Here is a 27,551-nt window from a genome sequence, read left to right as displayed (position 1 = left end):
TAGGTGGCGATCACCCCCAGGTCTGTTAGGGGAGTGGTGGATAACGGAGGGGACAGGGGGTGCTTCATCCATCCTGTGATCCTGATTGACATCGCGCTGTTGGTAGGAGGTGTGCGGACAGGTAAGATCCGGCGATGTATCATAGAGAGGACAATGTGCTGCGGGAGGATAGATGAGCTGTGCGGTGCTGTAGGATCGGTCCTCGTGTGCCTGTCATTCATAGGAGCGCCGCACACAGCTGCTGATGCTGCTTTGTTGTCATCGGGTTGCCTTGGATCCGATGTCACAGGCCTAGGGCTTCATCCACCTGTCCTCCCACGGGGCTTCACCCACCTGTCCTCCCACGGGGGCTTCACCCACCTGTCACCCCCACGGGGGCTTCACCCACCTGTCCTCCCACGGGGCTTCACCCACCTGTCCTCCCACGGGGGCTTCACCCACCTGTCCCCCCCACGGGGGCTTCACCCACCTGTCCTCCCACGGGGGCTTCACCCACCTGTCCTCCCACGGGGGCTTCACCCACCTGTCCTCCCACGGGGGCTTCACCCACCTGTCCTCCCACGGGGGCTTCACCCACCTGTCCTCCGACGGGAGCTTCACCCACCTGTCCATCTGTCCTCCCACGGGGGCTTCACCCACCTGTCCTCCCACGGGGGCTTCACCCACCTGTCCTCCCACGGGGGCTTCACCCACCTGTCCTCCCACGGGGGCTTCACCCACCTGTCCCCCCCCCCACGGGGGCTTCACCCACCTGTCCCCCCCCCCCCCACGGGGGCTTCACCCACCTGTCCCCCCCCCCCCACGGGGGCTTCACTCACCTGTCCCCCCCCCACGGGAGGCTTCACCCACCTGCCCCCCCCCACGGGCTTCACCCACCTGTCCCCCCCCCCCACGGGGGCTTCACCCACCTGTCCCTCCCCCCCCCCCCACGGGGGCTTCACCCACCTGTCCCTCCCCCCCCCCACGGGGGCTTCACCCACCTGTCCTCCCACGGGGCTTCACCCACCTGTCCTCCCACGGGGGCTTCACCCACCTGTCCTCCCACGGGGGCTTCACCCACCTGTCCTCCCACGGGGCTTCACCCACCTGTCCTCCCACGGGGGCTTCACCCACCTGTCCTCCCACGGGGGCTTCACCAACCTGTCCTCCCACGGGGGCTTCACCCACCTGTCCTCCCACGGGGGCTTCACCCACCTGTCCTCCCACGGGGGCTTCACCCACCTGTCCTCCCACGGGGGCTTCACCCACCTGTCCTCCCACGGGGGCTTCACCCACCTGTCCTCCCACGGGGGCTTCACCCACCTGTCCTCCCACGGGGCTTCACCCACCTGTTCCCCCCCCCCCCCCACGGGGGCTTCACCCACCTGTCCTCCCACGGGGGCTTCACCCACCTGTCCTCCCACGGGGGCTTCACCCACCTGTCCTCCCACGGGGGCTTCACCCACCTGTCCTCCCACGGGGGCTTCACCCACCTGTCCTCCGACGGGAGCTTCACCCACCTGTCCTCCGACGGGAGCTTCACCCACCTGTCCTCCCACGGGGAGCTTCACCCACCTGTCCTCCCACGGGGGGCTTCACCCACCTGTCCTCCCACGGGGGGCTTCACCCACCTGTCCTCCCACGGGGGGCTTCACCCACCTGTCACCCACCTGTTCCCCCCCCCCCCCCCACGGGGGCTTCACCCACCTGTCCTCCCACGGGGGCTTCACCCACCTGTCCTCCCACGGGGGCTTCACCCACCTGTCCTCCCACGGGGGCTTCACCCACCTGTCCTCCCACGGGGGCTTCACCCACCTGTCCTCCGACGGGAGCTTCACCCACCTGTCCTCCGACGGGAGCTTCACCCACCTGTCCTCCGACGGGAGCTTCACCCACCTGTCCTCCCAGGGGGGCTTCACCCACCTGTCCTCCCAGGGGGGCTTCACCCACCTGTCCTCCCAGGGGGGCTTCACCCACCTGTCCTCCCAGGGGGGCTTCACCCACCTGTCCTCCCAGGGGGGCTTCACCCACCTGTCCTCCCACGGGGGCTTCACCCACCTGTCCCCCCCCCCCCCCCACGGGCTTCACCCACCTGTCCCCCCCCCCCACGGGGGCTTCACCCACCTGTCCCCCCCCCCCCCCCACACGGGGGCTTCACCCACCTGTCCCCCCCCCCCCCCCCCCGGGGGCTTCACCCACCTGTCCTCCCACGGGGGCTTCACCCAAATTAAAGGAAGTGCTGTGTTCCGCCCACAGCTGCAAAAACGAAAAACCGGCAGCTACACATACTGCAGCTGCTGGTTTTTAACAATCGGACACTTACCTGTCCTGGAGTCCAGCGATGTCGGCACCACTGCGGATGTTTCCATCAGCTGTTGGGTGATGCTGTGAATCCTACTGCGCATGCACAAAGCTCCACTCCTCTCTCCTATTGGCCCAGCAACAGGGGGAAGAGGAGGGAACCGAGCGGTGATATCAATATCCACGGCTGTGGCTCCTGAAGTGGGAAAGGTATCCTGTTCCCCCCCCCCCCGAAAGGTGCCATTTGTGGCACCAGAGGGGGGGACGACAAATGAGCAGAAGTTCCACTTTTGGGTGGAACTCCGCTTTAACACGCAAGTGCAATTCTATAGGCTTGAATGGAAGGGGTAGGGATGCTTCATCCTCTTCCAAAATCAACGTGAAGCTTCTATTTAGAACAAGTGACATGCTTCATGTCTTGATCATGTGACCGGCTCGGTGTGCTGCCCATATTATTAGTTGCAAATTGCTTTAATAGGAGCTTGAGTGGTAAAAAAAAGTGCCCCAAAATCCTGCTTTTAGTACCAGTTCACACCAGACGCGGTTGCGAGTGCTTTTTTTCTGCACAAAATGCATGCACAGTGTTTCCATGTATTCCAATGGCTCTAGTTCACACCATGTGGTCAGTTTCTGCACCGGAAACTGACCAGAAACTGACTGCCTGGTGTGAACTAGAGCCATTGTAATACATGGAAACGCTGTGCATGCATTTTTAGTGCAGAAAAAAAAAGCACACGAAACTGTACGGAACTGCGTCTGGTGTGAACTGGCCCTTAACCACTTGGGATCCGCGCTATGGACTATGATGTCCGCCAGACACCCGCGATCGTCGGTGACACAGCAGAGACGTGGAGCTCTGTGTGTAAACACAGAGCTCCACGTGCTGTCAGGGAGAGAAGAGACCGATCTGTGTCCCTTTACATAGGGACACAGCATCGGTCACCTCCCCCAGTCAGTCCCCTCCCCCCACACAGTAAGAACACACCCAGGGAATACATTTAACCCCTTCCTCACCCCCTAGTGTTAACCCCTTCCTCACCCCCTAGTGTTAACCCCTTCACCACCCCCTAGTGTTAACCCCTTCACTGCCAGTCACATTTATGCAGTAATTAGTGCATTTTTATAGCACTGATCGCTGTATAAATGTGAATGGTCCCAAAATTGTCCGATACGTCTGCTGCAATATCGCAGGCCTGACAAAAAAATCGCAGATCGCCGCCATTACTAGTAAAAAAAAAAAAAAAAAAAAAAATCATAAATCTATCCCCTATTTTGTAGGCGCTATAACTTTTGCGCAAACCAATCAATATACGCTTATTTTTTTTTTTTTTTTAACAAAAATATGTAGAATAATACGTATCGGCCTAAACCGAGGGAAATTTTTTTTTTTTTTTTTTAAAAAATTGGGATATTATTATAACAAAAAGTAAAAAATATTGTGGTTTTTTTTTTTTTTTCAAAATTTTCATTTTTTTTTTAATGTTTATAGTGCAAAAAATAAAAATCACAGAGGTGATCAAATGCCACCAAAAGTAAGCTCTATTTGTGGGAAAAAAATGATAAAAATATAATTTGGGTACAGTGTTGTATGACCGCGGAATTGTCATTCAAAATGCGTCAGCGCTGAAAGCTGAAAATTGGTCTGGGCACGAAGGGGGTTTAAGTGCCCAGTAATGAAGTGGTTAAAGTGGAACTAAACCCTCCTTTCCTTTTCAGCCAAGGAAGCTGCCATCTTGGACTGTGTTTGATGTGCAGTTACCATGGTGCTGCACATGACTCCAGACATTGGATGGATTGAGTTTGATTGGGAGCTTAAACAAATGTGACGGTTGTCAGTCCCAGCATCCTGGGGGTATAAGGCTCCTTTCACACCTTATTGTCCATTTTGACGTACTCTGCTTGCTCAGCAGAGATTGACCCGTTGAACCTCGCTGAGCCAGTGGATGACAGGTCTGTCTACGCTCATTGTGCAGAGATTTATAACACTTTACCATAGACCTGAATAAGGGCATTGACAAACTTCAACTCCTCTCAGACTCAACATGTAGCTTCATTTTTGCAAAGCGACGCAAATGCTACGTGGTTTTCAAATGTATGCTGTCCTTGTTTTTTTTTTTTGTGTAGGCTGCTTTTGGCACCTTTCAGTGGGGAGGAGGGAGCAGCTACCAATGTAATCCAGGTATTTTCTCCCGTTTCTGGGCATAGATCACCGCAGTGACCTACACCACGTCTGGCGCCTACTCCCCCCCCCCACCCGCTGTCTTCTGGGAGACACACAGGCCTCAGAAGACAGCAGGGACCAGTGGGATTGCGCAGCGTGAATCACGAATGCGCAGTAGAGAACCAGGATGTGAAGCTGCAAGGCTTCACTTCCTGATTCCCTCTCCTCCTCCCGAGAGGGATAGATCGGCTTTGGGTGCTGGCATCGCGGTTGCCCAGGACAGGTTTGTGTCCATATATTAAAAGGCCGCAGTATTTGTAGCTGCTGACTTTTCATATATATATATTTTTTTTCTGCGGAATGAGAAGTGGTGCAGGAATGTGTGCAAAATCGCATCAACACAAAACGCACTGCCCTCTGCAGACGCACACAGGACCCATTCCTTTTTAATGGCACCCTCGTGCATCTGGCAAACGTGTGTGCATTTGCGCCTGCCAAAACATATGGTACCACAGTACCATGCCAATAGGTGTGGTGCAATTTTACAAATCGTGTTGGTGCTATTTTTGAACATTTCATGCACATAGGTCAGACCACTGAAATTGAATACTGGTTAAAACCTCCCTAGTGTAAGTGACCCAATAGTATTCTCATTTACTCCTCCCATGGCAGCTACATAAAGGGTAATGTGGGAGGGATGGGGGACCTGGACCAGCATAGAGAGAAGGGAGGGCTATGATGTGCTCAGATGGAAGAAGCAGTGCTAGCTAATAGACTTTACAGTGGTAGTCATATTTATTAGCACGTTCAGCACTTCTCCCTTGCAGCACTAAGGTTATTGATTCAAACCACAACCTGCCTGAAGTTGCATGTTCTTCCCTGTGCCTGCATGGGATTCCTCCGGGTACTCCAGTTTCTTCCCACACTCCAAAGACATGCTAGTAGGTTAACTGGCCCTTGTCTAAATTGGCCCTATATATATGAATGTGAGTTAAGCCTCGTACACGCAATGCAAATATCGGACAAATGAGCGTCTGTTTTTTATTTATTTTTTTATTTATTTTTTTAAGCATGCTAGTCTCATGGAAAATGAAAAGGTTGCTAATGTTAGGAAAATATGTATGACAGAATGCAACTTCAGAAGTGACGTAATGTATGTATTCATTTCCGAGCATGCGTGGTCTTGCTTTTCCAATTTTTTTTTCAAACAAACACTGTACTGATTAAATGAAAATCAATCTGGTATCACAGGGATCCCTTCGGATGGTTTCACATGAACTTGCGTGATCGGCTCTCAAACTGTGTACTAATAATCAGATTATCGTAAAACTTTGAGATCTGTATTTTTTGTATCAGATTTTCTGATTGTGTGTACTAGGCACCTTGGCTTGTAAGCTCCTTGAGTACAGGGACAGATGTAAATGTACATATATACTAGGGTTGTCCCGATACAACTTTTTTTAGGACCGAGTACAAGTACCGATACTTTTTTTCATGTGCTCGCCGATACCGATACTTTTTTTTAAAATGCAGCCTTGTGTCCCCAAATGCAGCCTTGTGTCCCCAAAGAGAAAGTTCATTAGCGCCCCCTATCCACTTTTCCACATTTTACATTCATATTTGAATTTTCTGGGGAGCAGCTTTCTCACATTTTTTCCTTTATTATCATTATTTTTGGCGCGAGATCTTTACCCCGATGTCAATGATGGCCTTCTGGACAGCAGTCAGGTCGGCAGTCTTACCCATGATTGCGGTTTGGAGTAATGAACCAGGCTGGGAGTTTTTAAAAGCCTCAGGAATCTTTTGCAGGGGTTTAGAGTTAATTAGTTGATTCAGATGATTAGGTTAAGAGCTCGTTTAGAGAACCTTTTCATGATATGCTAATTTTTTGAGATAGGATTTTTGGGTTTTCATGAGCTGTATGCCAAAATCATCAATATTAAAACAATAAAAGGCTTGAACTACTTCAGTTGTGTGTAATGAATCTAAAATATATGAAAGTCTAATGTTTATCAGTACATCACAGAAAATAATGAACTTTATCACAATATGCTAATTTTTTGAGAATGACCTGTAGTGTATGTCTGCATAGATTGCCCACGCTATACAAGTACCTGTAATACATTAAAGTTCAGAGGCACATCGCAAGTGAATATAAAAACATTTATGGAAAGGGAATACTGTACACTGCAACTAAGCAATTTAAAATGCATGGTTTGGTGCTTTAGTTGGTGACAGGGTCTCTTTATTTCTCTTTTTCAGGTAGTGCATTCCTTGTGAAGCTCGCCAGATGAAATAGCTCGCCTCCTTGACTCCAGCAGTCCTTGGTGACGAGGTGAATCTTGGTAAACTCCAGATTGCCTTTCCATTCAATGCCTAACGTAGAGGTCGTCAGAGAAGCTAATGGTTCTGGCAGAAACGAGGAGACGTCTACAGAGAAATGTGAGAAGGACAATCTCCAAGCCAATGTGAAGACCTACAATGTGGGAAGCTTGGGACCTGCTAATGAGCGTCATTATCCTTGGGGATGTCCAGTGACTCACACAAGAGAAAAGTTCTATACTATATGTTCTGACTATGCGTTGTTAAACCAAGCAACATCCCTGTGCAAAACTTCCAGTTCTGCTAGCAGCACAAGTTCCCAGGAGAAACCCGGCTTTACCAACCCATTGAATTACATAGATCTTGCGGCTGGTGCTTCTGATAGCCTATATAATGAGGATGCTAGCTTGGACTCTTTATCCAGTGATGTTGGGACATATCCTCTTGCCTGGGAAATTGACACGTCAGACTTTAACACAATGACTACGAAGTTAAAACCTAAAACCGGTAAACGGTTTTTGCTGTTCTAATAGAGATGGTTGAGCATGCCTTTTACTTTCTTAAAAAAAAAAAAAAGAATTAATATGACAAACGCACATTAAATATAAAGGGGCAGTCATGGGGGCAAATGTCACCTTGTGCCAATCTTACATAGACACAAGGGTCAGTGCTGAACAGATGCAAAAGTGAATGATCCGTGTAATCGGCACTAATATGAAGCCTCTCTGGGATAAAGGCAATATCCCTCCTTCCCTCCTCACTCAAATTGATCGCTGTATAAAAAAATAAATCTAAATGCCCCTTTCTTTTTATCTTAAAGGGGAGGTTCACCCTAAAAACGACTTTCCCTTATTACACTGCCCCCCCACATTACAATACGTTATACCTATTACTTTTTTTTGATGCTGTACATGCCTTCGTACAGCTATTCACCCGTGGATTCCGGGTTGCGAGTCCCGCGGGAGTGGGCGTTCCCAACATGGTGGTGATTGACGTTTTGACAAAAAACGAGCTCCCCCCCGTCGCGTAAGCCGCGTCACGATTGGCGAAAGGAACCGAACGGCGATGCACAGTATAGCGCCGACTCGCCATTCGGCTCCTTTCGCCAATCGTGACGCGGCTTACGCGACGGGGGGAGCTTGTTTTTTGTCAAAACGTCAATCACCACCATGTTAGGAACGCCCACTCCCGCGGGACTCGCAACCCGGAAGCCACGGGTGAATAGCTGTACGAAGGTATGTACAGCATCAAAAAAAAAGTAATAGGCATAATCGTATTGTAATGTGGGGGGGCAGTGTAATAAGGGAAAGTCGTTTTTAGGGTGAACCCCCCCTTTAACCACTTGCCTACTGTGCACCTACACCCCCTTCCTGCCCAGACGAAATTTTAGCTTCTGGCACTGCGTCGCTTTAACTCACAATTAAGCGGTCGTATAACGTGGCTCCCAAACAAAATTGACGTCCTTTTTCCCCCCCCACAAATAGAGTTTTTTCCTTTGGTGGTATTTGATCGCCTGTGCGGTTTTTATTTTTTGGGCTATAAACAAAAAAAGAGCGTCAATTTTGAAAAAAAACACAATATTTTTTACTTTTTGCTATAATATCCCATTTTTTTAAAAAAAAAATTATTTTGTTTTTCAGTTTAGGCTGATACGTATTATTCTACATATTTTTGGTAAAAAAAAAAAAATCGCAATAACCTGGTTTGCGCAAAAGTTATATTGCCTACAAAATATGGGACATAATGATTTTTTTTTTTTTTTTCTAGGAATGGCGGCGATCTGCGTTTTTTTTTTTCGGGACTGCGACATTTTAGTGGACACTTTTGACTCATTTTTGGGACCATTCACATTTATACAGTGAACAGTGCTATAAATTTGCATTGATTACTGTATAAATGTGACTGGCAGAGAATGGGTTAACCACTAGGGGGTGAGGAAGGTGTTAAATGTGTAGCCTTGGAGTGTTCTAACTGTAGGTGGAGGGGGGGTGACTGGGGGAGGTGACCTATCTGTGTCCCTATGTACAAGGGACACAGATTGGTCTCCTCTCTCCCTGACAGGACGTGGAGCTCTGTGTTTACACACAGAGCTCCACGTCCCTGCTCAGTTACTGGGCAATCGCGGGTGCCCGGCGGCCATCATGTCCGCCGGGCACGCGCATTGTGTTCCCAGTGACGTGACGGGTGCGCGCGCCCCCTATCGGCTTTAAATGACAGGACGTCATATGACGTCCTGTCAGAACAATAGGGTATTCTGCCCACCGTCATTTGATGGCGTGCGGTACCTTAGTGGTTAAGCTGCAGCCTTGAGATGCTCCAGCCCCAAGCCTTCTCTTCTTCTGTTTACTCCCTGGTTTAGTCCTTCTTCAAGTGTCCACGTCACTGCCTGCGTGACATGGACGACCCTTCCAATTATATGACCAGCAGTTGTGGTCCTCTCAGGATTCAGAAGAGAACTGAAGTCAACAGAGGGAAGTTGAGTGGACCGATATCTCGGGCATCATTGCAGCGCTGGATTAGCGGTCCCTTGTACTTGGACCTGACCATGAACAGGGAATTTAGGTGAGTATTGCTGGCTTTACCAGGTAAGACAGACAGGATGGGTTAGAGCAGGGATATACAATTGGCGTACCTCCAGCTGTTGCAGAATTACAACTCCCATGAGGCATAGCAAGATTCTGACAGCCACAAGCATGACACCCAGAGGCAGAGGCATGATGGGACTTGTAGTTTTGCAACAGCTGGAGGTCCGCTAATTGCATATCCCTGGGTTAGAGCATCATTCTTCAACTTTTTTTCAGCTGTGGCACCCTTTAAAATATTGAAAAATCTCAAAGCACCCCAGTCTAAAAAATGGAGATGTAACTATCAATGGAAAACCTGGGCCTGGGACGGTGCACACTACCTCCTTAATTAAATCAACTTCACATCAAAAGTCCCCCATCACATTAGATTTCCGCCATCATGGTCAGAACCCTACCTTTTGGCTCCGGATGCAGAGGTGGAGCAGGTCTGAAGGAGCCAGACTTTCACCCTCTTCTGTGGGGTGGCCCTGCATACTACCTGTCCTTGGACCAACATGGTGGGTGGGCTGGCCGCCAGCACCATAGCAGTGTACTGCCAACCTGCACCTAGGGGAAAACTGCTTGCGACACCCTGGTTGAGAAACTGGATAAGAGGAGGGTGGGAGGTAGAGATGGTAGTTTGTGTCTGTAGTGGGGTTTAATGCTCCATTCACCCTTGTACGATTCCAAAGTCGTGCAACTTTGACGCAATTTTTGATGGGTGTGACTTGGATGTGAGTTGTCCCTCTGCAAAGTCGGACCCACTGTTGCATGTAAAACATTCAGGTACGACTTTCATGCAACTTTTGAGGATTAACAATAGTCTATGGCCCTCAAGTTACAAGAAAGTCGGACCAAAGTAGTGCATGAACTACATTCAAGTTGCTGCGACTTTAAGTCACACGTATGAATGGTTATCATTGGAAAACATAGGCGGTGACATGCCATGTGGTTTTGATGTCCAAAGTTGCATGACAAGTGGCACAAGTGTGAATAGGGGCATACACATGATCGGATTTCTAACAAACAAATCTGTGGAATTTTGTGCGAAGGGCATTGGCTGTGAACTTGTTCTGCATACAGATGGCAGAACTTTTTCAGCCAACATACACGGAACTACGTGGTTTTTCAGCTCTTTAGCGCCACCCTTAGGGCATCTACTGCTAGAGTTGTCTTATGGTTAGTTACTTTGGATTTTAATCCAATAGATTTGTGTACACGTGATCGGATAATCCGACGGAACACATTTGTCGTCGGAAAATTTGAGAGCCTGGCTACCCCACATTTGTTCGCGGAAATTCCGACAACAATTGTCCGATGGCGCATACAAACGGTCAGATTATCCGTCAAAAACCCTGCCATCACACAATTGTTGTCGGAAAATCCGATCGTGTGTATGGGCCTTTAGAGTGATATTCCTGGCTCATATCATATGTTAGTCACAGCCTTCCTATACTGCCATCAAGGCCTCCACCTATGCAAACTTCACCACAGGGGTAAAATGTAATGAGTGTGATTTATTTTTTAGTGTGCCTGTGTGTTTTTTTTTTTTTTTTTTATTTTTTTTATTTCTAAATTTTTTAATGTGTGAGCACTTCAGGTAAGCCTTCACTTCCTCCTTTCTTTTTAGGCGTAGCAAAACAAGCTCCAAAGAAGAAGCCTGACAGAAAGGTGAAGCCACTGAGGGAATGCACACAACACTTTATAGCAGATGAGATTAAGCAACGTAAAGTTCTAGATCTCCGAAGATGGTACTGATCCTTCATCTGTTACAATACTTTACAAATGAAAAGATTGGAATGCTTTTTTAAGTCGCACTTAAAAACATCCTGTAATAGGGCAGCTGTATTTAAATCCTAAATACTCAATAGCCTTCACATATCTATCTTCAGGAACACCCCAGAACCCCCAAACCCCAGGGTGCTCTGAGATGCAATTCTGAATTTTTGCTGAGAACCGAGAGCTGGCCTTCAGTATGATGGGCAACCTCAGCGTCCAGTAGGGAGTTGTGAGAGTTGAGGGGGCTCACTAACTCTCAAGTTCTTCACAAAAGTGGAGATTTGCATATTAGAATGCGCTGGGTTTATGGTTCCTGGACTTTTGTGGTGTTTAATGTACCACATTGTCATATTTCTATCGTGGTGGTGGTTTAGTGGATGTTTACTTAATTAATTTGTTACTATAAAATTTTATGATAAAGTATTAATTAGGGGAGGGGAATTAGTGATATATATATATATATATATATATATATATATATATATATATATATATATATATATATATATATATATATATATATATATATATATATATATATATTTTCTCAAAATCGGAAAAATAAAAAAAATCTCACGTAGGACTTTGGAGGCACACTACTACTTTATTAATAGACAACATGCATAAAATATTATCTTGCATCATAATATTTAATGTATGTTGTCTATTAAAAAGTAGTATTTTAATGTAACTGGTGTGCCACCAAAGTCCCACGTGTTCGTTTTTTTTATTAATTAATTTTTTTCCCCTTTTTTTTTCGATTTTGCTAATATGTTAAAAATTGTATGTTAAAATTTTTTATTGGTAGTAGCAGATTGTTTTATCAAGTTAACTGTCAGTGGAAAAAGGAAAATGTACTGAAGGGATACATGTTTATTGACTGAGCATTTATAACTATGTAGCTTTGCATAATAGTTGGTGTTTGGAAAAGACTTCATGTATCTCTTTGTACAATCTGTATAAATATATTTAAACAGCAGTATTTTCTACATAAAACATTTTGTCTCTGCAGGTATTGCATCAGTCGGCCCCAGTACAAGACGTCCTGTGGTATTTCCTCTCTAGTATCCTGCTGGAACTTTCTGTATAGCACTGTGGGATCAGGAAGGTATAGTGCGCAGAGTAATGGCTACTAGCATATTTAGGAAATGCAGACGACTGATTGAAATGTTCTTTTAGTAACCTATAATAAATGTAAAAATTTTCCTTAAATTTAAACAGAGTTCATGATAAGGAAATGCGTAAATAGAGATTAAAGCCTAACTCCTGGTTTTAGTGAAGTTTAAATCATTCGATTGGACCAAGCTGGCCCAAATGAACCATTTACTTCACGAACAGTTGCAGCGGCTGTGGGTGCTGTATAAACTGTATGTAGTTAAGGCTAAATATAGTATACAGGGCTGTGCTTCAGCAGCGAGTCGGGGACTTTCCCCTCCTATTCCTGGAACAAAACTTGCTCAGCCATTTACAGAAATGAATGAATACAAAAACTTCTTCTGATTGGCTGAGGTGGCGATCGAAAAGTTATCCGCCCGGCTCTCCAAATCAGAGCAAACTTTTTATTCATAGAATACAAAGCTCCCTGTGAATGGCGACTGGATTTTGTCCTGGAAGCGGAAATTCCTGTCCAGCTGCCAGAACACAGCAGGGATTCGATCCATGTATGGGCAGGCTGGTTGTACTGAAGACAATATATCGATTGACTTCAGTACAACCAGCCTGTCAGATATTTGGCATGCTATTGCTACAGCTGCTATCAGTAATCAATGTGTTCTCTCGGCCAGGAAGGCTATCCGTGCCACCCTGCCAACAGAACACAATAGCGCTGCGGGAGGGATTCCACCTGTAGTTGCAGGAAAGAAAATCAAATAGTCTATGGCTTTCCTTAGGCTTTAACCTTCAGTGAAAACTGAATGTCAAATGATCAGTAGATCCAAAAATATAGGAGGCTTAAAGAGGTCGTAAAGTCAAAATAATTTTTATCGTAATGCATTAAGATAAAAAGCCGCCTGTGTGCAGTAGGCTACCTCAGCCCCCCTAATACAAACATGAGGTCCCTCTAAATCCAGCGATGTTGCAGGAGTGTTTTAGATGCTTGGGACTCTCTCCCCCCCCCCCCCCCCCAATTGGCTGAAACGGCAGCGAGGCAACATTGGCTCCTGCTGCCATCAATCAGCCAGCCAATGAGGACAGAAAGGGGCCCAGGCCACAGCTCCGTGTTTCATTGGGTACAGGGAGCTGTGGCTCGGGTGCCTCTATAGCAAGCTGCTTGCTGGGGGGGCACTCAACAGGAGGGAAAGGGTTCAGGAGCACCAAAGAAGGACCCGGGCTGTTCTGTGCAAAACCACTGCACAGAGCAGGTAAGTATACATGTTTGTTATGTTTAATTAAAAAAAACAAGACTTTACAGTAAAACCTTGGATTGCGAGTAACGAGGTTTATGAGCGTTTCGCGATACAAGCTATTTGAAAAAAAAAAAAAGATTTTGACTCGATTTTAAAAGGGTTGTCTTGCAAGACGAGCAGGATTCAAGCCGCTGCTGTGTGCAGTCCCGCATGTGGCCATAGGTGCGGGTGTGACAGAGACACTCTGTTCCTGAGTGTCTCCGAGTGTCTTTGGCGCCCCTGCACCTCTGGCCACATGCGGTACTGCATACACCTGCACCTCTGGCCACATGCGGTACTGCATACACCGGCACCCCTGCACCTCTGGCCACATGCGGTACTGCATACACCAGCAATCACTGTGGAACAAATTATCTGAGTTTCCATTGCTATACGAGTGCTTTGGATTACAAAGATGCTTCTGAAATGAATTATGCTCGTAATCCAAGGTACTACTGTATTTGCAAATCTAGACTTTTTCTGTATAGGTCTAGCGTTGCCCACTAAATCCTGGCTCCTGAACTCCATCGTAAGCCCCTTAAAAAGATTGGCATCCTCCAATGACCAATAGAGAGGTCAGGAAGATGGGATAGGTGTGTTTAGCTCAAACTTTACTGGAAAAATTAAGATTTGCATATAACTAAAATTGTCTGTATGAATTGTTTTAACTTGTGACTGAAGGTGACTTCTGCTTAAGCATGCTCAGTATGTATGGTATTGCCTAGGTTTCTGACAAATTAGTATAACCAGGGTTTGCCCAGAGGTTGCTAGGGGTTCCATGAGCAATTAACTACTGACACCACCTATTTTTCTAGCTACTGTATCTGTAAGGGAGACATTCCTTCTCCACTGACCACCAATGTAAGGAGCATCCTTCTCAGTGACCATCAATGTAAGAAACATTCTTTCCACTGACTACCAATGTAAGGGGCATTATTTGCATTGGCTACCAGTTCACATCTGACCGCTGAGGTGCTATGCAGGTTTTTTGCTTGTTAATGTGCGCTGTGTTGGGCAGCCCATTTAAAATGAACAGGCTGGGATGCACCCAGAAATCAGACCTGTACCTTTTTTGGCAGCACATCAATGTGTTGCCTGGCACTGCGCTGCAGCTTCACTTCATCAGAGTGAATGGCACCACGTTGCACCATTGCAAATAGTGTGCAGTGTTGCTTTAACACACACAAGAATGAGCTCATTCACACTTTACTACATGTTAGAGTTCTATTTCAGTTCAGGAACAAATAAGTTTGGTCTAAAAAGCAGTTGGACTCCAATTGAGTTGTATGATTTAATTTTTTGTTTCCTCACAAAGCCTTCCACCAATCACTCAAGAAGAAGCTCTGCATATATTGGGTTTCCAGCCACCCTTTGAAGAAATTCGGTTTGGTCCTTTTACTGGAAATACCACTTTAATGAGGTCAGTCTTTCCTATTTCTCTTTGCCCAGGACATTGCATCACATACAAACTGTCTCTAATTTAAAATAAGCTAAAAGGTGTGCGTGCTTCACGGACGAACGGTCATGTAATTCCCTTGTGTTTTATGCTAGGCTACAAGGACAGTAAAGAACATTCAGTAACCACAAATGCAAAAGACGTTCCTGAATTATATGTTTCTGAACTGCCTGGCTTTTGTCTTTTTATTATGTCCGCGTGAAGTGTACAGCATACAGTTTTAGATTAAAGTGAAAATATAGGTCATACCTTCACTTGGCTAACTAAATATATTTTTTAGTGTAAGTGTTAAGGATCAGTCCATTATATTCTTCAGGCATGGTATCATACAAGTAACTTACAAAGAAAAAAATTCAATACATTTAAATATTTTGATGTGTTTTGTTTTTCTCTTCATTGTTGTATGACGCCATTCCCGATGAAGACAACTGTGTATCCTCGAAAGCTTGTACTATATGGGATTTTCAGTTTTTCATTTTATAGCTAACACCAGGGGTCAAGTTCTGGGGAAAGAAGTGTGGGAACTCCCACCCAAGATCAACTCCCCCACCAAAAATAAATAAATGATACGCTCATATGCATAATTACTAAACCGCATTTTTTTTTTTTTGTTTTTTTTCGATCCACTTTAAGCAAGTTCTTTCTAAATCCCGCAATAACTCACGGCAGGCCTCCACAATGTCAAAAGCTCCCAGGAGACATTGCGGCATCGAGGAAGTGATGGAATACCCGCACACTACCCGATGAATCCATATACAGGAAGCGGCCAGTAACAAAGGATTACTAAGGTTCGCTTGCCCCTGACAGTGACTCGAGCTGGGCATCGCCGCTTAGTGAAGGATTGGCTTCTCGGCTGCTCTAGTCCTGCAAAGGGAACGGAGTTCCTGCTGTGAAAAAAGTGCAGGAACTCCGTTCCCACGCGTTCCCGCAGGACTTGAGCCCTGGCTAACACTGAATATTACTTTTCCGAGCCAAGTGAGAAGTCATAACTTTTCTTTTTATATCGAAACTTCAGTTGAATCTCTTGTGTTGTGTGTGTTTTTTTTCCCAGATGGTTCAGACAAATAAATGATCATTTTCACGTGAAGGGGTGTTCATATGTTCTTTACAAACCTCATGGAAAAAACAAGACTGCTGGAGAGTCCGGTGAGTGTATACAGTACAAAGCTTTTATTAAAGGGTATGCTGCTGTCAAATGTCACAATTTTGCACTGGTGCAATCTTTAACTGCCTGTCCCCACCCCAAACCTCTTACCTGAGCCTTCTCTCAATTCAGAGCTGTGCCCATCTGCAGCAGATCTGCTCTCACAGGACACACAGAGCGCGTAGCCACTGGCTCCTGCTGCTGTCAGTCAAATCCTGTGAGGGTGGAGCAGGGGGGCATGGACAAGCTGTGCTGTGTGTCTATGGATACACACAGCCTGGCTCAGGAGCAAGACAGCACAGGTGCCCCCTCTGCACACAGTTTGTTCACGGGGAACCCACAGAAAGGGACAGCAACTTCGGGGGGGACTCCAGAAAAGGAGGTTAGGGACTTTCTCTTTTTTTTTTTTTTTCTTTTTTGAAAACCGATTTATGTAACCCTATCAGCAATTTGAAAGTTGAAATACTGTCAACAGGTTTTTTTTTTGTTTTTTTTTCTGCATCTCTAGGCTCCAGGTGCCCACTGCTGCATGTGGGCAAGCCCATTCAAGTTTATTAGGATGCAGGGGCTGCATGGACACAGACACTCTTCCTAATGTTACAAGTGTGTAGATTGTTAATGAGTCCCTAAGCCCCTTCCCAGACTGCAGCGTGTCTTTTTTTTGCGTGCTTACTGAATGCATTTCTACTGTTTTGACCTGGTTTCTCATTTTATGCTTTTTAGCTGCTGGAGCTTTGTCAAAGTTAACTCAGGGTTTGAAAGATGATTGCATGGCCTACATTTACCACTGCCAGAATCATTACTTTTGCCCTATTGGATTTGAAGCCACGCCATTAAAAGCCTGTAAAGCATACAGGTGAGCAATCTCTAAGCTCTAGAAGTACTACATTAAGATGATTATCTAAAATCGCCATATTCAAGGTAGTTACTGTGCCAATTTGTGAATTATTCATCTAACTCTAGAGGCTGCTATTCCTAAACTATATTCAAAATACTAGGTGCCTGGCTGTTATGTTGACCTAATGGCTTCAATACTTTTCTGAATTGCTCAATTAAACAAGTATGCAGATAAAGAATCCTGTTTATCTACATACTTGTTCAGTGACTCTGGAAGTATTCGATCTAGAAATGGCCTGGCAGCTGGCATTTTAACAAAGGGGCCAGCATGGCAGCTCTCCATATGTCTTTAAAATAGGTTTACTTTAAGCATTTTTATTATTGCTGCTAGGGTTGCACCGATATCAATACTAGTATCAGTGCCGATTATGAGCATTTGCATGAGTACTTGTACTCATGCAAATGCTTGACCTGATACTTGGGCAGCCTCAGAGATGATCGGTGCGGTGATGGGGGGGAAGGAGGGGGAGTTACAAGCACCAATATCCCTGTATAGCTTTCCCTCCTCTCCCTCTGTGGCTGTCAAGGTGATTGGTGCAGCGGTGGGGGCAGTTACAAGCACCAATCGCCCTGGCTGTTCCCCTCTGCGCTCCTTGTGTCCTCCACCGGGTCCCAATTGGTTTCGTCCTCCGGGTCCCCCTGCGTCCTCCATGGCTTTTTGTGTCCTCCTCTGGGTCCCCCATGTCCCGGATCTTTCAGGATGGAGAGCGGAGGAAGGAGCCGGTAAATCTGTGAATTCGGAAAAGGAAGGAGCCGGTAAAATGACAATCGGTGATTCATAACTGTTCATCTTTAGCATCGTAAATTGTGTTTATGATGCTTCAGTTTATGAATAGAGCCTCTGTCTCCTCCCCTTTCATCTTCAGGATTGGGGAATCTCTCTATCCTCTTTCCCTTTCCCTATTTCAAAGGGGGGGTGTGTATCAGGGGTCTGTTTAGACCCCTGGTATCTTACCAAAGCCCCCACCCTCAACAGAGCTGATCAAAATAATAAAAAAGGGAAAAATATGTAATATTTCAAAGACAAATTGTAAAGAAAAACAAAAAAAAACTTGACACCGTGAAATGGAATAAAAAAAGAAAAGCTACTGACAGACCACGCCCCTCATCAGTGTTGCATATCAGTGCCACTGTCACATGACATTAAAAGGAATTGGTATCGGCAAGTATTGGGGGGTACTCGGTCTTAAAAAGTGGTATCGGTGCAACCCTAATTGTTTCTAAAGCTAAAACATTTTGAATATTAGGAGTGTACACCGTAAAACATACTGTTAATTACATGTTTTACTAACAAATATAATTCTGTTCTAGAGGTCAGATGTTCCAGCATGAAGTAGAATACTGGATATTAATAGGAGAGCCGAGCAGAAAACATCCAACAATTCACTGCAAAAAGTATGTTAGCCATTGACTGGCAATTCACATTAGGTCTCGAGTATAAGCCTTTTTAAAGAACAAGCAATTTTTGCAGTTAAATAAAAATGTATTTTTTTGTGGATGTAGCATGATGGGAAGGAGGTGAACAGGTGAACAAAATGTATACCTTCTTTTTAGCTGGCCGACAAATAATGTCTGATAAATCGTTCTAAACATAGGTGGAAAACTGTAGCATTTGAGCCATGACCCGTTTTTGGTGGTCTTTTATATAACTTTCTGAAAAGCTAGGTTTACAGTTTTTTTTTTTTTTTGGGTGTTCTGGAATCGCAAAATTGCCATGCGGTTGTATCAAATTGGTATTAAAATGTTTTCGAATGAAACCATTTCACCGTTCCTAAACCGCACCTGCCATTGAAATCGATGGGCAGTGCTTTGCGGGCGGTTTTAACCCTTTCCCCCCCGCTAGCGGGGTTAAAAGCACAAAGCCCAAAAAAAGCTCTGCTATAATGGCGGCAAATCGCCGCTAAAACCAGCGGCGCTTTACCATTGACGCGGCCATGCTAGCAGTGTGAAAGGGCTCTAAAAATAGTCAGCAAAACAAAATTGAAGTTTGTATTTGTTTTAGTACAATTTGGAATATTCCGTGTGTGTGTGTGTGTGTGTGTGTTGTGTTGTGTTGTGTTGTGTTGTGTGTTTTTTTTTTTTTTTTTTTTTTTTTTTTTTTATCTTCTTCTGTTGGCTATAAATATTTCGAAAACTTGTAGCCTGTTCAAGTATGCATAAATTGCTTTAAATAAATAACCTACTGGCTGCATAAGTGTGTTTTTTTTTCTTAATTTTCTAGATGGACAGACATTGTTACAGATTTGAACACACAAAATCCAGAATTCTTTGATATTCGACACACTGAAAGGGGCCTACAATACAGAAAAACGAAAAAGGTGAGTTTTATTACTCTTGTATACATCTACAATAGAACAAATGTATAGTAACTATTGTTGGCAGCCATATATAGTGGGTATAGAAAATAATTGCCCCCCCCCCCCTTTTAAATAATCACATTTTGTTGCTTTGCAGCCTCAAATGAAGACAGATACCATTTTTGTTTTATCCAGCTGTATTTACTCAGTGCAACCTATAACATCCAAGTAAAAAATATAAGGTGAAAATCTTTGCTTGGTCTAGTCAGAGCCCAGACTTAAACGAATTTCAAGCATGTGAGTGGGTAGTCAGGTCCCTAATAAAGTGAAGCTAGTTTCAAAGAGGTAGGCAGAAGGGAGATTTTTGGTTAATGCATAAAGGAATTCAAAAACAGTTGGGTTATGCTGCAGCCTACAGAAGATTGGGACACTGGCAAGCCAGTCCCAGAAAACCCTTCCTCTATCCAGCATGCCTTAGTTTGTTAAGCAAGCAATACACAGGGCCAGCAAAAGACAGCGGGGTGGTACCGGTTTCATCCACTTGCCTTATAAAGAAATATTTTATGGAAAGTACGAAAATCCCATTTTCTTTCTTATACAGTGAGAGAAATAGGAATTCAGGAAAAATTAGGACATCCAAAAGCAGTCCAGCTGCAGAGTGGGCAACAGTCCCAAGAAATTTGGGAACCCTACGTAACTCAGAAGTAATTGAATGCCCAAACTTGGGCCAGATGGTAAAGCCCTAGCAAAGCAAGGAACAGCCACGACCAAGGGGAGGCAACAAAGGATTAACCTGGTGGTCTAGACCAGGGCACAGCCAAGGGAAAAGGGCACATATTCTCTGTTCTCAGTAGTGACACTTGTCATGCAACATGAAGTCTTGTGACAAGTCAAAAACGTTGTATTTCAATGGCCACCTTTCTGATTGCTGCAACTTCAAAAAAGGATCTTGCACTACTTTGAGACTTTCTTGTGACTTGAATGCCATAGAGAAGGGATAGGCAATTGGCGGACTTCCAGCTGTTGCAAAACTACAGGTCCCATCATGCCTCTGCTTCTGGGTGTCATGCTTGTGGCTGTCAGAGTCTTGCTATGCCTCATGGGACTTGTCGTTCTGCAACAGCTGGAGGTCTGCTAATTGAATATCCCTGCCATAGAGTGTAACAAGTTGCAATGTAAATTATGAGACTTTGGAGTTTCACTAGTGAGAATGGAGCCTAAAGAACACTAAGCCAGCGAGGCTGTGAGAACCAACTAACAATCCACCCAAAACAGGTGGAACAGCGCAAAAACCCAAAAGAGAGGAAAATGCGACCAACAATGAGATGAGTTCAGTGGAAAAAGCCACTGGGAAAATCCCAGCATAACTGGTTCCTGAGGGAACCTTGGATAATCAACACATGTTCCATAATGAGAAAAGAGGTTGACTGCTCAGACAAGAGACTTCACAGCGTGTCATCTCAACAGATCTCTAAATGACCCTTGAGGCTGGTAGAAAAATCCAAGGGTACCAACTACGAAGTCATGCTGACTGAAAGAAGTCGGCTACCCTAGAGTCACCTATAAAAGGGTAGGCAGGGAGGAGGGTATAACACAACCCAAACTGGGGCACTTGACGTAAGAGGATGAGCAAAACCTCATCTGCCTAAACACCGGGAGGTTTTTCAATGGTCTTGCAAACAAAAACCTGACTAAACTTCATCCAAATAAAACTGGTTCTAAGATTCATCCAACCTACCCCACTACAGTGAAACATGCTCGGCGAAGGAGTAAGGGGCTGGATTCATGATCACACCAAGAACATTCACCTTGCTTGGAACAGAAATGAGGAAGGAATCTGAAGTCACTTCCTCAAAAGGCTGCAATCAGCCATATGAGAACGAGGGTCCATCTCCCAGTGATCAGGATCCATGAAGGCAGCACTTGCTGCAGGATCCCACTGTTATGCCTGCTGAGAGAGGAGCTAGGGTCATCCAGCAATCGGTGCTTCATACCATGCAGAAGATGAGAAGCATCCAGATGCAGAAACCTCACTCTGCAGTGTAGAGACCACCATTCTGGAAGAGACAGATGGAGATGTCTACCCTCTCTACAGAAAGGACACAGCTTTGGCTTCCTGTAGAAGGGTTAATATAGTAGTTATCTGACGTCGAACTCTATGGCCTAAGTGAGAAGCAGGCTCTGAATGCTTATTTTTACTGCTGAATGAAGGGGAGAGGTTAGATTCCTCCAACCCCTCCACCGTCGTCCTGTGTTGAAGTGGTAGCATGCTCTGTTGAACTATGACATTGCTAATGATGGTGTCAAGAGCAGGTTTTAAGAGATGTTGTCCCTCAAAGGTAAATCAAATCAGATGCTCCTTGGATGCAACATCAGCTTCCCAAGCATTTGTACAGACATTGGTCCAATGAGAGACATTTTGGCAGCCCTACACAGGGTCGGTGCTTTTAATACTGCAGTGGTAAAAGTATTAACAACCCAAAATAATGTAGGCTTGATCAATCTGCCTGCCTTTGTTTGGGGCAGTTTTTAGTCATTTTGCAAGGATACCCCTAAAGAACCCAGACAGCACTTCAGGGAGCTGCAGTATCCTAGTTGATAAAGGCTGCTCTAGGCTGAATGATGGGAAAGAGCACATGCAGATCTCCACCTAGAAGATTGTCAGCAGTTAATTCCTCGGCCTTAAAGGTTTTTTTTTCTTTGTCTGAATTTCTCACTTCCTGTTCCTCAGTAAGCTGTTCTGGCTGACTAACCCCCATCCAGAACACCTCGGATGATGGGGGCAAAGTTAAGTCAGGAGAAACGGGAAGTGAGAAATTCAGACAAATGTGAAAAAAAAACATTTAGAAGGGAAATCGACGGAAAAGGTAAGTGAACCAACAATGCACTAGCTTAAAGGAACCTATTTAGAAAATAAAAACGAACCTTTTACAACCCCTTTAACACTGCAAACGTTTGAAATGGTACCCAATGTACAAATAGTGAGGTAGCACCTGGTAATTCAGCTTAACTGGCCTGACTAAGTGGGCCTTCAAAGACTGGTTCTCACACCTGGGGCTGTGCCAAAGCTCTGGACCCAGAAAGTGTTTTGTAGCTAAAACAGTACCAAGTGCAGAACCCAGTGCTCACAGGTCACATTCTAGGCTAGCCCTGCATATCCAGCAGCATCTGGGTGTGGCCTCAAAAGTTATTGCTGAGGAAACGGCAACTGATTGAGCTGGTCTTTACATAGCAACTAATCAAAGTGCCAAAAATTGAATGCCACAAATTGAGAGAGTTGACTTAAAATTGTTACTTTTTTTTCAGAGCTGAAGAAAAGAGCATGTTGGGTAAAGGAGGAAGGGGCTGGCTTACAATTTTTCTGTATGTCCCAAACTTTTGTAGGCAGTAGTATAACCCGAGACAAACCAAGTGTAACACCAAGTCTGTTCCTGGACATTCTACCAGATAGTCATCAAGGTGAAAATTCGGCTCACCACCACCGGTTCTATATATAGCATTTCAGGGACAACCGCACACTACGTAAAGCCAACACTTATGCCATCATTGTAAAAGCAGAGAAACAGATGCAAATGCATTTCACACTACTGTGCATGATCCATGTTTCTCCTGTCATGATGTGATTTGCTGTCTATGCACAGCGCTGCCCCTGTCCATAGACGGTGCTGCTCGGCCCCATTCTTTCATCACAGGATTTGACTGCTGCTGTCAGTCAGTTAGCCTGACAGACGTGAGTAGAGAAGAGCCCATTGGCTGCTCTCCTGATGGGGGGGGGGGGGTCAGCACTGCCCACCCAGGACCACCAGTGATGGCCACCCTAGACCACCAGGAATATGCCAATTAGTTTAATAAAAAAATAAAAACCACAGAAGTGATCAAATACCACCAAAATAAATCTCCATTTGTGGGAACAAAATGATAAAAATTCTGTTTGGGTACAGTGTAGCATGACCGCGCAATTGTCATTTAACCACTTCCCGACGGCCGTACGACTATTGACTGCCGCAGGATGGTTCTAATTCTCTGAGGCGCCGTCAATTGACGTCCGCCCCTTTGCTCGTTCCCCGCGCGCGATCCCGAGCGCGCAGCGGGGAACTGCTGTGCTGGCCGTGTCCCTTGGACACAGCCAATCACAGATCGCCGTGAACGGCCAATCGGAGTGGCCGTTTCCTAGGCGATCTGTGCGGCCAATGAGAGATGATCTCCTCATATGTTTACATATGAGATCATTTCTCATTGCCGACTCTCGCAGACAGCGGGGCTGTCAGGTGAGAGAGGAGACGGATCTGTGTCTCTTGTACATAGAGACACAGATCGGTCACCCCCCTTCCCCCACAGTTAGAACACTAATATTAGGGTACACATTTAACCCCTTCCTCACCCCCTAGTGTTAACCCCTTCCCTGCCAGTCACATTTATACAGTAATTAGTGCATATTTATAGCACTGATCGCATTATAAATGTGAATGGTGCCAAAAATGTGTCAAAAGTGTCCGCCATAATGTCGCAGTCGCAATAAAAATCGCAGATCGCCGCCATTACTAGTAAAAAAAAAAAAAATAATAAAAAAAAAAATTCTGTCCCTTTATTTTGTAGGCGCTATAACTTTTGCGCAAACCAGTCGCTCATTGCGATTTTTTTTTTTTTTTTTACTAAAAATACGTAGAATACGTATCGGCCTAGACGGAGGATAAAAAAAAATGTTTTAAAAAAAATTGAGCCATTTATTATAGCAACAAGTAAAAAAAAATTTTTTTTTCATAATTGTCGCTCTATTTTTGTTTATAGCGCAAAAAATAAAAACCGCAGAGGTGATCAAATACCACCAAAAAAAGCTCTATTTGTGGGGAAAAAAAGGACGGCAATTTTGTTTGGGAGCCACGTCGCACGACCGCGCAATTGTCAGTTAAAGCGACGCAGTGCCGAATTGCAAAAAGTCCTCTGGGCAGGAAGGGGGTTTAAGTGCCCAGTAAGGAAGTGGTTAAACAGCGCTGAAAATTGGCTTGGGCAGGAAGGGGGTGTAAGTGCCTGGTATTGAAGTGGTTAAGCACTGTAATCTTAAGTTATTATTTTTTTTTCAAATAATATCTCTTATAATGTAACATATTTCAGACTGGAGGAAATCTCCATTGTATAATGGCTTTTCAAAGACTCAGCTGGCAAAGATTTGGCCCGTGGACCTTTCAGCTTGGCAACCTGAGACCCGATCCCCAGCCTTCAGCTCAAACAAGGAGAATTCCTAAATCTGAAAGTGAAGATAATGTGGCAAAGAAACAACACGGACGCCTGGGAAGGTCATTCAGTACTGGCTTTCAGCAAGAGCTTGCATGGAAGAGAATGTGTAACGTCAATGAGAGACGAGGCAGTGGCTCCCCGGAAAGCGATACAGATGGCGATGGAACTGACTGACCTGAAAGTCAACATTGATTATTCTATTAGAAATGTGTGCTATTTTATCAGTTCACAGCAATAGTGTTGAAATTATGAACTTGTGTTTTAGAGGTATAAGCACCACGCATGTACCTCTTCTTTGTTAGTTTTGTTCATTTCTGTTACACATTGGTGTAGGCTGCTCATGGTGTTGAAATACTGTGGTCATGACTGTGATACTGTATGTATAACAAAGACTTTGCATACTGAATCTTGGCTATGTTGCCTCAAATCCATGAAGCTGGGTAAACTCACACGGGCAGCCTGTTAGAAAACAAAATCACTATCTAATCTAGGAAGCATATGGCCTGATCTAATAAAAAATGTAAATAAAAAAAAACTCTTAAAGTTATCTTTAAAGACTGGCCTCACTTTACAAGTGTGGTTTCGCAGCTGAAAGCGGGGTGTGGAGGGATGGAAATGTGACGAGGCAGACTTTGCAATGCCATGCATACCCGACACTTGGCCAAGTGACACAACCATCAGTGGATGCTTGGCTAAACATGAATTTGCCAAGATTTGTATTCCGTGCAGATTCCCTGGAGTGTTTTTAAAAACATTTGCTGTGTGGACGTCTCAGCAATTGCACAAATGACACAATCGTCCCTGTAATGTTTGTATTATGTGTAAAATGTCATTTTCTATGCATTTCCTAATGATCATCGGCTCCATTTAGTGGCCATAGTGTGGTATTTCCCTGAAATACTGCTATCAGGAATATGCTGCATTATGGCCACTAGATGGTGCGGACGATCATAGAAAATTACACATTTTACAAACATTACACAGATTTTTATTTTTTGCGAATGCTAGGAGATTCGGACAGCATTTTTTTTATTTTTTATATATACCCTTTAAAATTATTATTAAAGCCTAATTTAAGTTTGTTTTAACTGTATATTTAAAGTGTGCAGAAAATGGTGTTGTATAAATGGGTTACTTTATTTGGCTAGCCTAAATTAGCTTAAAGATTAGTACATATCTGTGTCTAAGGACAGGAAGATGCAGTGCTGCACTGCTATCTATGTGGAAAAAGCTGTCGCCCTTAGACTAACACCCAACCTAGTTGGATCTAGAACTCTCCATTTAGCAAAGCATATGCTGATTGGAGAGCACTATTTCTGAATTTTGAAGGGGAGGAGTCCAAATTAGTTTGCTGCTTTTCCATAGATGGCAGCAGTCTTCTCTGAAGTCTCCCGCTCTTAAAGCAGAGTGCCACCCAAAAGGGGGAAGTTCTGCTTTAAGGGCTCTTCTTTCAGATCGCCTAGGTCAGGGGTTCTTAACCTCAGTCCTCAGGTACCCCCCAAGGGCTATGTTTCAGGTTTTACTTTACACAGCTGCTTATATTTTTTTTTTAAGTGTATTTTTTTTGTGCGTGTACTCGAGAGAGGAGCCGGACTGCAGGAGTAGGCAGGCCTCCCCCAGAGGCAATCTGCCACCTTTCTCCATGCCCCAGCCCGCCCTACCTGCTCCGCTTTGAAGCCCAACGGGGCAGAGGGACTCCCTATAAGGGAGTGAGAGGATCTAGCCCGCTCAACCAGCCCCGTTAGTCCTTCGCCTCTCTTTTTTAGAGACCGTGTGGTCAAAGTGCGTGCATGTTAATCCAATTTCGAGTGCGTGTAAGTGTGGTGGTTTTTGTGGGAGGGGGTGGGCGTACTAAGCGCAGGCTTACCTCGCATAGCACACCCACCGGGAGCCGGGCTGAGACCACCAAACTCAATTCACATGTAGCCGAGACCGGGATCCAAACCCCTAGCTGCAGAGATGAATGGCTTGTCAGCGCAGTGCCAATTGCGTTGAGCCACCGCAGCTCCCACACACAGCTGCTTTTAATCAATATCAATGACATGGAATTGATAAGATCTATTTTATCCAAGGGAAGTTCCCAAAACATGGACGTTGGGGGTATTTGAGGACTGAGGTTGAGAACCACTGGGCCTAGGTGATCTAAAGCAGAAGTTCTCCTCCCTCTCCACACTGTTCTGGTCCTGAAGACTGCGGGACCATTCACAATGCACGATGGGCACCTACAGCTAAGATGCTGGCACCGAAACAGAAAATTAGGTAAAAACGTCTGGTGTGTGAATGAATGAAAGGTCTATCCCCTCCATTCATAGATCTAGTTTTTATGAATAAAAAAGTAATACGGCTTCTATGAATGGAGGAGGTGGGCAGAAAGGGGGCATAGTTGGCACTCTGTGCCAACGACTGGTCCCTCAGCTCTAATAACCCCTGCTGCACTGGAAGATTTCAATTAATCGACAGCCAGACGCACAAGGGATACTTCGGATTGATAGTAATTTTACTAAAATGTGCAGTTAGAGATGAAACTTTGGCCTTCAATGGCAGACCCTCGCCAACCCAAGCTGCCAATAGCTTTATTCAATTCCTGTGATACTAACACAGGACTTATTTTTAAGGGCTGATCCACTTTTTCAGGTGTAGTTTCTGTAACTAAATCTCCATTACTGAAATTCTGCTTATTCTAGAATATAAAGTTCTCCAAATTTTTATAAATACCATGGAAAATAAAATCGGTCTTTTGAGAACGTTTCTATATATTCATGAAAGCTTTATTATTTGATAGGTTAATCACTGGTTTATAAAAAGGATCCAGCTATGATTTTAGAATTGACATCCAGCCAATCACAGTGACCCATTAGATATTTTGCATACGCACATGTGTAGTAATATCATTTTAGTATTGCATTGACTTTGCCCTTGGGACACAACAGTTAAGACGTGTAAAGAATATTATCTCTATAAAGATGTAAGTTAGCATGGTATTGTATCAAGTACGTTTAATGGAATTGATCTGCATGGTTTATTGACTAAAG

At 45.0% G+C, this 27,551-nt stretch overlaps 1 protein-coding gene across 1 annotated transcript; it reads left to right on the top strand.

Annotated features, from left to right (window-relative positions):
* On the top strand, positions 1 to 25,054 carry BIVM (basic, immunoglobulin-like variable motif containing). The gene is made up of 10 exons (XM_040336182.1): positions 1 to 121; positions 6,704 to 7,270; positions 10,958 to 11,078; positions 12,119 to 12,214; positions 14,806 to 14,910; positions 15,998 to 16,092; positions 16,814 to 16,946; positions 18,299 to 18,382; positions 19,209 to 19,305; positions 24,397 to 25,054. Exons 2-10 carry the CDS (start codon positions 6,814 to 6,816, stop codon positions 24,691 to 24,693), a joined length of 1,485 nt encoding a protein of 494 aa, XP_040192116.1. The 5' UTR covers positions 1 to 121; positions 6,704 to 6,813; the 3' UTR covers positions 24,694 to 25,054.
* The last annotated feature ends 2,497 nt before the right edge of the window (positions 25,055 to 27,551 follow it).

The sequence above is a fragment of the Rana temporaria genome, chromosome 2, assembly GCF_905171775.1.
Source record: "Rana temporaria chromosome 2, aRanTem1.1, whole genome shotgun sequence".
In the NCBI taxonomy this organism is placed as follows: domain Eukaryota; kingdom Metazoa; phylum Chordata; class Amphibia; order Anura; family Ranidae; genus Rana; species Rana temporaria.
This window is presented reverse-complemented; position numbering and strand designations above follow the sequence as displayed.

What these genes read in the sequence shown, in the direction of transcription:
- BIVM (XM_040336182.1), top strand. Translation starts at nt 6,814, where the DNA reads ATGCCTAACGTAGAGGTCGTCAGAGAAGCTAATGGTTCTGGCAGAAAC. An exon ending in GAAGTTAAAACCTAAAACCG is followed by an intron (nt 7,271 to 10,957) that starts GTAAACGGTTTT and finishes CTTTCTTTTTAG; the next exon opens with GCGTAGCAAAACAAGCTCCA. An exon ending in AGCACTGTGGGATCAGGAAG is followed by an intron (nt 12,215 to 14,805) that starts GTATAGTGCGCA and finishes TTCCTCACAAAG; the next exon opens with CCTTCCACCAATCACTCAAG.